This window comes from Aristolochia californica, unplaced genomic scaffold, assembly GCF_029961685.1.
Source record: "Aristolochia californica isolate CCGP_79_NKW_82.1479 unplaced genomic scaffold, dmAriCali1.0.hap1 SCAF_8, whole genome shotgun sequence".
Classification (NCBI taxonomy): Eukaryota; Viridiplantae; Streptophyta; class Magnoliopsida; order Piperales; family Aristolochiaceae; genus Aristolochia; species Aristolochia californica.
The window spans coordinates 41,003,127-41,014,431 of NW_027182279.1; the positions used below are offsets into that span (position 1 = coordinate 41,003,127).

General features: G+C 38.8%; 3 protein-coding genes across 4 annotated transcripts; 2 read left to right on the forward strand and 1 right to left on the reverse strand.

Moving 5' to 3' along the window:
• Positions 1-192: 192 nt before the first annotated feature.
• On the forward strand, positions 193-5,584 carry LOC137938923 (cold-responsive protein kinase 1-like). Of its 2 annotated transcripts, none has more exons than XM_068784038.1 (7): positions 193-355; positions 1,388-1,530; positions 3,075-3,181; positions 3,623-3,833; positions 3,928-4,165; positions 4,327-4,477; positions 4,836-5,584. In XM_068784038.1, exons 2-7 carry the CDS (start codon positions 1,464-1,466, stop codon positions 5,187-5,189), a joined length of 1,128 nt encoding a protein of 375 aa, XP_068640139.1. In that variant the 5' UTR covers positions 193-355; positions 1,388-1,463; the 3' UTR covers positions 5,190-5,584. The 2 variants fall into 2 exon arrangements, with proteins under 2 accessions (XP_068640139.1, XP_068640138.1); XM_068784037.1 differs by having other exon boundaries at positions 1,432-1,530.
• A 408-nt stretch (positions 5,585-5,992) lies between these two features.
• Positions 5,993-9,215, reverse strand: LOC137939395 (glyceraldehyde-3-phosphate dehydrogenase 2, cytosolic). Its single transcript, XM_068784663.1, has 12 exons — positions 9,154-9,215; positions 9,028-9,057; positions 8,811-8,911; positions 8,524-8,639; positions 8,342-8,441; positions 7,836-7,982; positions 7,677-7,737; positions 7,494-7,591; positions 7,040-7,182; positions 6,739-6,822; positions 6,341-6,430; positions 5,993-6,246 (listed from the first exon to the last, which is right to left on the reverse strand). The coding sequence occupies exons 1-12, from the start codon at positions 9,155-9,157 to the stop codon at positions 6,201-6,203; spliced, it is 1,020 nt and encodes a 339-aa protein (XP_068640764.1). The 5' UTR covers positions 9,158-9,215; the 3' UTR covers positions 5,993-6,200.
• A 643-nt stretch (positions 9,216-9,858) lies between these two features.
• Positions 9,859-10,996, forward strand: LOC137938588 (probable aquaporin NIP-type). Its single transcript, XM_068783537.1, has 5 exons — positions 9,859-9,972; positions 10,062-10,283; positions 10,374-10,571; positions 10,647-10,708; positions 10,792-10,996. Exons 1-5 carry the CDS (start codon positions 9,859-9,861, stop codon positions 10,994-10,996), a joined length of 801 nt encoding a protein of 266 aa, XP_068639638.1.
• The last annotated feature ends 309 nt before the right edge of the window (positions 10,997-11,305 follow it).

The following is an 11,305-nucleotide window of genomic DNA, read 5'->3' on the forward strand; positions in this document are numbered from 1 at the left end:
ATATAAAGCGTACGCACAATCCTCGTCATCTCGTGAGGGGTAGTTCTGTTATATTTTTTAACATTGGGGGTTAAATTGAGGTCATTTCCATTACGCCGGATGACTGGACCGAGGCCGACGTAAAAGTGAAAGTCGTATTCCCATGTGGGGGTGACTTGTGCGAGAGACCAAACCGAAAACGGAGTAGGAAGATAAGAAATGTCAAACATCCGAAGGAGTACGTCTGGGGCTACTTCTCATTTAATGGCCTCTGCCTCATCCACCAGCTGGTTCGTCAGGAAGTCGTGTATTAAGGTGTCAGATGTTTATTTCTGTTGCAGCGCGGTGATTTCATTTTCGAGGCTTGGAAATCGAGGTAGGACACTTTATCTCTTCAACTATCTGGTGAAAGTTTGTTTGTTGTACCCCTTGTCTAAAGGTGGGTTTTCGATTTTTTGTCCAATACACGATAGCTGCATAGATGGGTAACTGCGTCTGCTTACTTTTTTTGTTGAATTTTGGTCTTTTGATCTGTTCCCTTATGTTCTTGTTTTAGAGTCGGATCTATGGAGTTTTTTTTTTTTTTTTTTTCGTATTTTATAATTGAATACCAAATTGTGGTTTATTTTAGTCTCATTTTTTTTTTTTTTTGAATAGTGTTTATTTTAGTCTCAGGATGATGGGCGTTTTTCTTTTTTCTTCTTCCGCTTATTCTTTTCATGGAAACAGTTGAGGGGCATTTCAATGGTCAATTTGATGTTTAAGTGAAGCATAGAGTTGGTGATGTGGAGAAACACATAGATGATAAATGGGAACTTTTTCATTTTTCTCTTCTGGAGATTTTGTAGACAATTTCAGGGAATTAGCAGAACGGAGATTTAAAGGAGAGTCTCCTCCTGTTTGCTCAATTCAGCTTGTGCTTATCTAAGCTTGATATGGATATCTTTCATTACTTGATTCTGATCCTCACCAAAGAATTGCAGCAATGAAACAGGCCTGTAATGGGAGAGTGTCCCTATTCCTGGGATTTCATCCCAGTTCTCCATTCTGTTTCCTCGTTAAGGAGAATAATAGTGATTAGTTCAAGTGTTAGCTAGAAAATTTTGAAAGAGACGATGTGGAGTCCATATTGATTGCTGTATTTCGTTTGTTCTTTGCGGTAAAAATGTAGTCAATTCAATAGGAAATGAACCTAGGATTTCATGTCAACTATTGTCTGTTTCAAAGTGCACCGAAGTTGAAGAACTAACTTCTGTGAGAGCCAACATACAAGTTTTCTTTTGCCTCTACCTCAGCGATAATCTAATTCACATGTACATTATAGCACTCTCTTTGTAGTTGATGCCTGAATATGAATGATGTGATTGGCGTCACATGGAATTGATGGATTTCTTTATCTGTCATGCAGCCTATCTTTCATGGAATTGACGGATTTCTTTATCTGTCATGCAGCCTAGCTTTCACAGAGCAATAGCATAATTAAGATGAGAATTTGTTGCTTCAGCACCTCCGAAGCTGGGAGAAGTTATCCCTCTCAACATGATATAGATGGTGAGAACTTTCTACCTTCCTCTGCTCATCCACTGAAATTCGTGGTTTTACATAATTTTGATAATATTCTTTTATGCTATAATTTTTTTTTGATCACTTATACAATCTATGTGGAAGCTTTAGTCTCCATAAGAACATGCAGTATTGATGCAAGATGATTGCTCTCATCTTTTTTATGTTTCTTTTTATTTTTGCAAGACAACATCCTCAAGAGTTTACCCCCTGCCTTTAATCCCTCTTGCATTAGACTTTTACTTCTCTCAAAATTTGAGTTTCTTTCTCATGCATTAATACTTCTTTATCGCTTGGTTGTCATTCTTGTTTTCATTTGGATTGGGCTTCTGGGAGGGGGAGAAGCAGGGCGGAGGGGTCATGTTGGGGTTGTTATGCAAGGTCTTGTGTTCAAGTCTCACTGGGGGATGGGTTGTAGTTTGGGTGTGTGATTAACATTAAAAAAATATAAAAAATAATAGACCAGAGCTAAGGTCCTTGGACTCTGTGATGAATGCAAGTAGGTCCTGATAGCTTGGCTGTGCTGCTGATCTAATACCAAATATACTGGATCCAGATTCAATTTAGATTCATTTTTAACTGGCATTGTCTGGAGTTTAGTCCAGAGTTATGTGACATAGGTCTGAACACGGTCTAGGTTCTCTGGTTCCAAATGCCCAGGTCCGAAACTTCTAAACCATGTACATATAAAATAGTTGGCATGCATATAAAATTTTATCAAGAATCTTGTGTTTAATAATATTGTAGTTGTTTCTTTTGATATTATGTATGTATATTTTATATTGCATTGACATATTTATGTATGTGTACACGTATTATTGCTGCATTCATTTGAAGGTAAAAAAGTAGGTCTTTTTCTGTTTGGTATTGCAGCTGTCTTATGCGTAGTTCTACTAATTTTTTCTCTGAGCCTGAACCTCTATTATCCTATAGAACCTAAAATCAAGTGTCTGAAATTAATCAAATTGTCAGGACACTAAAGCTTGATTATAGTCTAGGAAACAAGTTGAGTGTTCTGAAGTCCATCTGATCAGATATCATAACCTGATCACTTAGTGGAGACAAGATTGCCACAGAAATGTTTCAGCTGAGACTCGTACCTTATAGACGAAGTTCTCCTGTTAATGAACCGGCCGGCATGTAAAATGGTGGGGGGATCAACACACGGATACAAATATCTCTCTGCTCTATGAAACATGAATAACCTATCAAACATTACTGACGCTGTTCGCTCACCTGTAAAACATTGTTGATCATACCCTGTAATCAGAGTTCAGAGTCTAAGTTTATGGTAATACGGTAATGCCATGATGCTGTTACTTCACCCAACTACTCCCCTAACTGTGACAACCACACTTTGTGTCTAAATTCTTACGCCATGATGCTGTTACTTCACCCAACTACTGCTCTGGCTGTGACAACCACACTTTGTGTCTAAATTGTTATACAGTAATAGTTCAATTTTTTTATTAAAAAAAAGTTCATTTTCTAGTTTGATCTAATTTCCTTTCATTCTTTTTTCCACTTTATAGGATCCAAGAATGTCATACTCTTCTCCTATAATGAATTGAGAGCTGCTACAAAGAACTTTCATGCGAGCAATAAGATAGGCCGTGGAGGTTTTGGAACAGTTTATAAGGTATTTTTATTTGAGTTAGCAAATGGTTGAATTTTTCCTATAGAAGCTCTGTCAATGATCTTTTTGACTGCTAAAGTAGAGATATGTTACATAGAGTAAAAGTTTGACCAATTACTCTGTATCAGCTTAGAGAGAGGCAGGAATCAGTCTGGCTTGCCAGGGATATCTGTTTATATTAAACATGTAATGTGTTGTTATCAGAAAATAACTTTGTTGAAGGTTTAATTTAAATTAGCATGAGGGTTCTTGTTTGAACTTCTGGACATAGTAACTTTCCCCAAAAAAAATTTCATGCCCTAATTAAAGAGTTATCAATAACGTTCTCCAAAATATTCCTTAATGTGATTTTTATTGCTACATGATTGTAAGACATGTAATAACTCTCAAGTATATCTTTGTATGTTCTATAAATTTTATTAACTTTTCATTTCCTATTGTCAGGGAATACTTAAGAATGGAAGGCAAGTTGCTGTGAAAGCACTTTCTGCCGAATCAAGGCAAGGAATCCAGGAATTTTTGACTGAGATTGATATGATCACAAATGTCAAGCATCCAAATCTTGTTGAACTAGTTGGTTGCTGTGTTCAGGGAAATAATCGTATTCTGGTTTACGAGTATGTAGAAAACAACAGCCTTGATCGTGCATTATTTGGTGAGTATTTTTTTTTTTTTTTGAATTGCACAAAAATAGATCATTAATATTATGGCCAAAGGAATAGTACTAGATGATATTCTTCATGTGGTAGGTTCAAATGATAAAAAGCTCAAGCTCGATTGGTACCACAGATCAGCTATTTGTATGGCAGTTGTGAGAGGATTGGTGTTCCTTCATGAAGAACTTAATCCACATATTGTGCACAGAGACATCAAAGCTAGTAATATTCTCCTGGACAAGAACCTTGTACCTAAAATTGGAGACTTTGGTTTGGCAAAACTTTTCCCAGACAATGTTACTCACCTTAGTACGCGCGTAGCCGGAACGACGTAAGTAAACATCAGCTCCAGCTGGTCCTCTGCATGTCTATTTATGTTTGTATTACTGAATTCATGCTGTTGATCCGCCTTGCTAGCGTCACTCTTGAACTAGAATGGCATTGTTTCTTATGTATTATTGTGCTCTAGTCCAACTCTATTGTTACATGCAGTGGCTATCTGGCACCAGAATATGCAATGCGAGGTCAATTGACAAAGAAGGCTGACATATATAGTTTTGGAGTTCTTGTACTCGAAATAGTTAGTGGGAGAAGTAGTGCCAAGTCAACATGGTTAGGAGTGCAGAAATTTCTTCTGGAATGGGTAAGTTTGTTTCCCTTTTTCTTAATTCAGTTCAATTTAATCAGAACTGACTACGTGGCATTCTTCAATGTGTAACATACCGTGTCATCTCTATTGAAAAAATATTGTGCACTATTTTAGTTATTGCATTTCTAACATAAAAGCATAAAATGTTTTCGAGATTGTAATACATACTAAGCTCTGGTGCTCATCCAGGATGTTCATAGTTGTAACAAAATGCAGTAAAGCTTTAACAACATTTCAAGATTAAAAAAAGTTGTAATAGGATGTCTTTAGAGTGGGTTTGCCAATGGATCACTGGAATTCTAATTTATATGGACCTGATGTAGTTTGCTAATTGTCTGGCTGCATTTAACAGGCATGGCAACTCTACGAGGAAGGGAAACTGTTAGAGTTGGTTGATCCAGAACTGGAGAAACCCTATCCGGAAGACGAAGTCTTAAGATACATGAAAGTGGCACTTTTCTGCACCCAAGCAGCAGCCAACAGGCGTCCCAATATGACACAAGTTCTGGCCATGCTTTCCAAACAGTCGCGACTCAATGAGAAGCTACTAACACAGCCAGGCATCATCCAAGATATGATGGCGATCTGGAGAGGGGGGTCGGAGAGCACCAACTCCGACAATATGCATACCCCACGAAAGGCTTCCCTAGGTTTGTCATCGCAGCAGTCATCATCCTTAACTGTCACAGAGATGCTGCCTCGATGATAAACTCCTGGGGCATTTCCTCATCGATGTCTTTGACAATTCCACCCTTGTAAGAAATACGCATGCCTTGGTATAGTTTCCCTTGGTGGTGTTATGCCGGTTCAGATGAGAGGCTTCTGTGCTAGGTGCTTTTTGTCACCGTGTAACATTAAAGCAACCATTCTTCATATGTTGTAAGCCTGAGAGGTGCTGCTGGTTGTCAATGGAAGCACAAGTTTACCAAATTTGTACTAATTAAAAAAAGAAGATAAAGGGTAGTTTGATAGACAAAGGAAGTATGTAGCAGCATTACACAGGGTCTCTTCTATTGTCTATAAGTACAGAAACTGCTTGATTTTTTATCATGCACAATTTTTGTAATATTACTGCTGGCATGTCTCAGTTTTTGATGGCTAGTTAGAGTCACTGAAAGGCCTTGCACTAACAAATAAGGAGATGGGTGCATTATGTAAACAGGAAACAACTAACTTAAAATGTAACTTAAACAGAGTTTGATTGTTTGCAATTTCTGATTTTGATGTTTTTCTTTCCGAAAGATTTTATATCACAGCTCTAACTGAGAGGCACTTCCTTACCTTTCCAAAACTGAGATAGAATAAGGCACAGGTGTGAGATGGGACATCCATTCCCTCCCTTTTTTTTTTTTTTTTTTTATGCCCTGAAAGATTAAAGATGTAAGAGAAGATGGGGCGTAGCTCTGACAGGAGGGGGACCTCCCTTCCCTTTCATCCTGCCGACACAGTGAGAGTAATTTCTGCTGAACTCATTAGAGTTACTGTGACATGGTATTTGACAGGTATCAATTCATTAAAAAACACCCAGAAACTCTTGTCGATACTTTGAATTCTTAAGGCTGCATTAATCATTGAAGCAGCAATAATAATATCCCATCAAACTACTGAAACTTTCGTGCCGCAAGCCGCTGGGATGTCACCCAGAAGCAACAGTTCTCATACTACTCTCGCTTATTCATGGAAAAACACCCAAAAAAAACATTTCCTTCTTCTTGTTCTACTTGGTCTTCGCCATGTGACGGATGAGATCAACCACACGGGAACTGCAAAAGCAATTCAATGGAAGAACACATCAAACGATTGACAGCAACATTAGTTATTAGATTATGGAGAGAATAATCGACTGGATTCACAAACCTGTATCCCCACTCGTTGTCATACCAGGCTACGAGTTTAACGAAGTTATCATTCAGAGCAATTCCTGCCTTGGCATCAAAGATACTCGACCTGAAATATACACACCCAGCAGATTATGTGGCATAGATGTTACAGTCTTACAGCTTTGGACAAACGTTTAAAGATTCTTCAAGAGTTACAAAGAGCAAGCATTATGACGAGAAATGTGGAGCTTTCTAGGCTTCATAGAGTAATGCATGTGGCTGGAGATCACCCAGAGAGCTATTCCAAAGAGATTGGTCCCCAGCAAAAAAATAAATGCACTGGCCTTTTGAGCGATTTGACAAGGGACAGACAACCTCAAGTCATTTTGATGGAAGCCAATTTCAAACAAATAATAGACATGAAGACTGACTTACCGGTTGTCACCAAGGAAGTCAGTTGAAACTAAATCCTCTTCAGTGTAACCCAAGATTCCCTTCATCTTACCTTCAGACTCTTCCCTGTGAATCCAGTGAGAGATTCATAAATGCCAATCACAACCAGAAATGTACAGAAATTACAAATTATCCATCTTCTTTTCAGAGCTCCCAAGATTACACATTGTGGCCATATAGCAAGGAACTGTTTTTGGCCCAAGCAAACTCTGCTGCCCACTTCCAATAACCAAGATAACTCTCGAATTTTATAGAGATTTAAGTACAAGATTTGTATCCTTACTTGATGGCAGCTTTAATCTGGTCATAGGTGGCCTTCTTCTCAAGTCTCACAGTGAGGTCCACCACTGAGACATCAACTGTAGGAACACGGAAGGCCATTCCAGTGAGCTTACCATTCAAAGCTGGAAGCACTTTTCCAACAGCCTAAAGAATGACAAACAGTTGGATCATTTATATAATCATGATTTTTTTTTTTTTTTTTTTTATAAAATTAAAAGATTCCAAACTTTCAATTTTACCATTCAAACAGCCTCAAGAATGGCAAAAGGTTGGATCATTTATATAATCATTTCAATTTTGCTCATGATCTTTTTTTATAAAATTGAAAGATTTCAACTTTGCTCATGATCTGACCACTTATTGCTTACTTGTGCACATTCACAATCAGTCAAACAAGAATTCAGAATGGCTACAAATTCATAGCCATAAATTGACAATTCAAAAAATGCATATACCTTGGCAGCTCCAGTGCTGCTGGGAATGATGTTAAAGCTGGCAGCCCTTCCACCCCTCCAGTCCTTCATCGAAGGTCCATCAACAGTTTTTTGGGTTGCTGAATCACCATACAGGAAGAATATATATTCAAACCAAACTGTCAGAAAATAAATCATAAAGCTACACTTAAATACATTAAATACCAGTAATAGAGTGTACAGTCGTCATAAGTCCCTCAACAATCCCAAATCTGTCATTGATAACCTGTTAAAAGACAAAACAGACATGAAACACATTCATAATACCCGAAATCGATCTTTATGTTCAGCAGATCAAATAACCAATCAAGCATTGCAGCAGACCTTAGCCAATGGAGCAAGACAGTTAGTAGTGCAGCTAGCATTAGACACAATGTCAATGTTTGATTTGTACTCGGTTTCGTTAACACCAACAACAAACATGGGAGCATCCTTGCTTGGAGCTGAAATAATCACTTTCTTGGCACCACCCTGCTATGAGTCAAGTATCTATGGTGTTAGAAATCTTAAAAGATAAAAACCAAATATTTTTTTCAAAATGGGAAAATACATGAAAACCCAAATATGATTTAACCAATGGGTGGTTTTTGCATCTATCAACAAGAAGCAGAAAATTAAGAAGGAAAACAAATGAACAGCATTATGAAGATGATAAGGCAACTGATTAATGAAAAGCTAATAGACAGAACTTGTTCTTTTGGGAACAAGAGACAACTCCTTAAAACAGAATTTGAACGAGGCTTTCGGATTTAAATTGATTCTACATATTATATTATCAATTTTTATATCTCTCCCCAACAATTAAGAAACAACAAGATACTATGGAGGACCTTGAGATGAGCAGCAGCCTTGTCCTTGTCAGTGAAGACACCAGTTGATTCAACGACGAACTCTGCACCAGCTTCACCCCATGGGATCTCTTCAGGGTTCCTAAGATTTTAAGTGCTTAAATTGTCAGTTTGCTTCCAACATAAAACCAAAAATAAATTAAAAATAAGAACAGAGAACGAACCTGACGCCAAAAACTGTAACCGACTTCTCGCCCAAGAGAAGCGTCTTCGAGTCCTTCACCTTGAGTTCATGGTTCTTCCACTGGCCGTGCACAGAATCATACTTGAACATGTAGGTCTGCACATACAGATTCGTTAAATAGGAAATGCACAGAAACACCCTCTGCGTTCATTCATAAGACAAATCTGTTACAAACTCTCAGCACAAACACAAACCAAAATGAATGAAGAGCATCAAATCCGAGCAAAACTATCTGGAGACAAACTATTAGAGACGTATGATACGTGCCATGTAATCAGTGGTGATGAAAGGATCGTTAACTGCAACGAGCTCAACATCGTCACTCTGAAGAGCGACTCTGGCAACCAGACGACCGATCCTTCCGAAACCTACATTTTGCACACCCATCATTTAGCAACATAAGAACGTGATAAACACGCATAAACACCAAGAAATGACAAAAAAAGAAAAGAAAAGAATGCAGGATATGATTAGATGAAAGTACCATTGATGCCGATCTTAACCTTGCCAGAAGCTGAGACAGAAGAAAAACAAGAAAGATATCAGATATGGGAAGAGCTAAGAAATGGAAAATGTTAAACGGGGACAAAATGAAGAGAACAGAACTTACCCATTGGTTGCAGAGAGGAGTCAAGGGTAAAGGATGAAAATGAACATGAAATGAGGAAGAGACGAGAGAGTGCATGGAAAGGACTAGGGTTTATGCAATTATTTATTTAAGAAGAAGTGGCGCTGCGATCGGCCGAGGGCGTGGTCTTAGAACGTGATTGGCGGATCGTCCAACTTCCGCGGTCTCTCTGAACATTTAATAACAAATCAAAGCTGCCATGAGAGAACAGTTCAGCAGGAGACGCGGATGGTTGTGATTCTTACTTTCAATTGACCACCTTTTCACCTCTTCAGCTAAATCAATAATCACTTGAGATTGATGTTGGAAATGTTCGCTTAAATCTTATCTTTTCTTCCTAATTCAGTCGGGTTAATTTATCCATTTTTACTATGAACACAATTCTTAAGGCTGAGAGTACAAAGCTATTACTCTCAGATTAGAGAAACACGTGAACTAATTAACTAACTAAATCCTTTTGATCGAATTGTGATCTTATTATCATTATCTGTTAACGTATCCGAGGATCAAGCAACCGATCATAGCTATAAATCCTGAAACCATTTAACAGAACTGATCTAGTAGTCTTTCCCATTTTCTTTTCAATCTTCCTATCCATATCTTCAAATTTTGCTTAGCTTGTAGCAAACTGCACTGATTCGCACTTCAGAGACGACCGTAGTCAGACTTGCAATCTCTTTGTTTATGATGGCAGAAGAACGAATCGACATGGAGATGGAGAACCCTGGAGACTCGACTAATGATCAGGCCAAATCATCATGGTCTTCCCCGTCTTCTGCAACTCTCCTCCTCCTCCGAAAAGTACGTAGAAGCTGCAATGGAATCGCATTCGTTAACATGGCAGTGGATTAGATTTTTTTTTCCCCTAAACTGTTTGGTTGTGATTTCAGTGCTTTGCAGAGCTGTTCGCGACGTACTTCGTGGTGTTTTCTGGGTGTGGTTCGGTGGCCGTAAACAAGATATATGGATTGGTGACCTTCCCAGGTGTCTGCCTGACATGGGGACTCATCGTTATGGCCATGATCTATTCTACTGGTCACATCTCCGGCGCCCATTTCAATCCCGCCGTCACCCTCACCTTCGCCATTATAAACGCCTTCCCGTGGAGAGAGGTAACGACTGACGATCATATTCCCTCTCAGTCTTTCTCTGTTTCTGCTGAAGAAGATTATTACTTACTGGAATTTGACACGAAAATGCAGGTAATCCCGTACTGGGTATCGCAGTTTCTGGGTTCCGTCCTGGCAAGCGGAACACTGAGACTGATACTCTCATCGAAGACGGATCATTTCTTCGGAACACTTCCAGTGGGATCTGATATTCAATCACTCGTCGCCGAGTTCGTCATCTCCTTCCTCCTGATGTTTGTAATTTGCGGCGCATCAGCAGATGACCGAGCCGTAAGTATTGAACTATAGATCATCTTCTAGGAAGAAAAGAGTGAATTTGTTCATGACCATTCTTGAGTTTTACAGATCGGACAGCTCGGAGGATTGGCCATCGGATCCACCATTACTCTGAACGTGTTTGTAGCAGGGTAATTAAATTTCCCACGATTCCATCGCCATCCTTATCGAAACGAGGGTGGGTTTTGAAGCTTTTTACTGTTGTGTGTTGCAGGCCTGTGTCGGGGGCTTCCATGAATCCTGCGAGGAGCTTGGGGCCTGCATTGGTAATGAACGAGTACAGAGCGTTGTGGGTGTACATTGTTGGACCCTTCGCCGGAGTATTGGCCGGAGCTTTGGTGTATAATCTTATAAAGATTCGGGAGCCGACGAAGAAGGAACAGTTGTTTGATAGCAAAGCTGGGGAAATTTCTGCTTAAATACACCAAAACAGATGATTAAATAGTGAAAATATTAAGATGGAGGTTACATTTGTTATAGTTTTGATCTTCTGGTAGAAAGAAGAAATCAGTTTAGTTTTTGTCTCTTGTCCTTCCTTTCAGGCCAGGCTTCAGCATTTAACAAGGAATGAAGGTTTAAGATTTTTCCTTTTTTTTTTTCTCTCCTCCCCTTCAAAATGAATAGAAATCTGACAACATATCACTACATCTTACAAAAATTGGCCTAAAAGAAGGTTTTTGCCTCTAATTTATAATCACAATACACATTCTAAAGATTGTGCACCAACA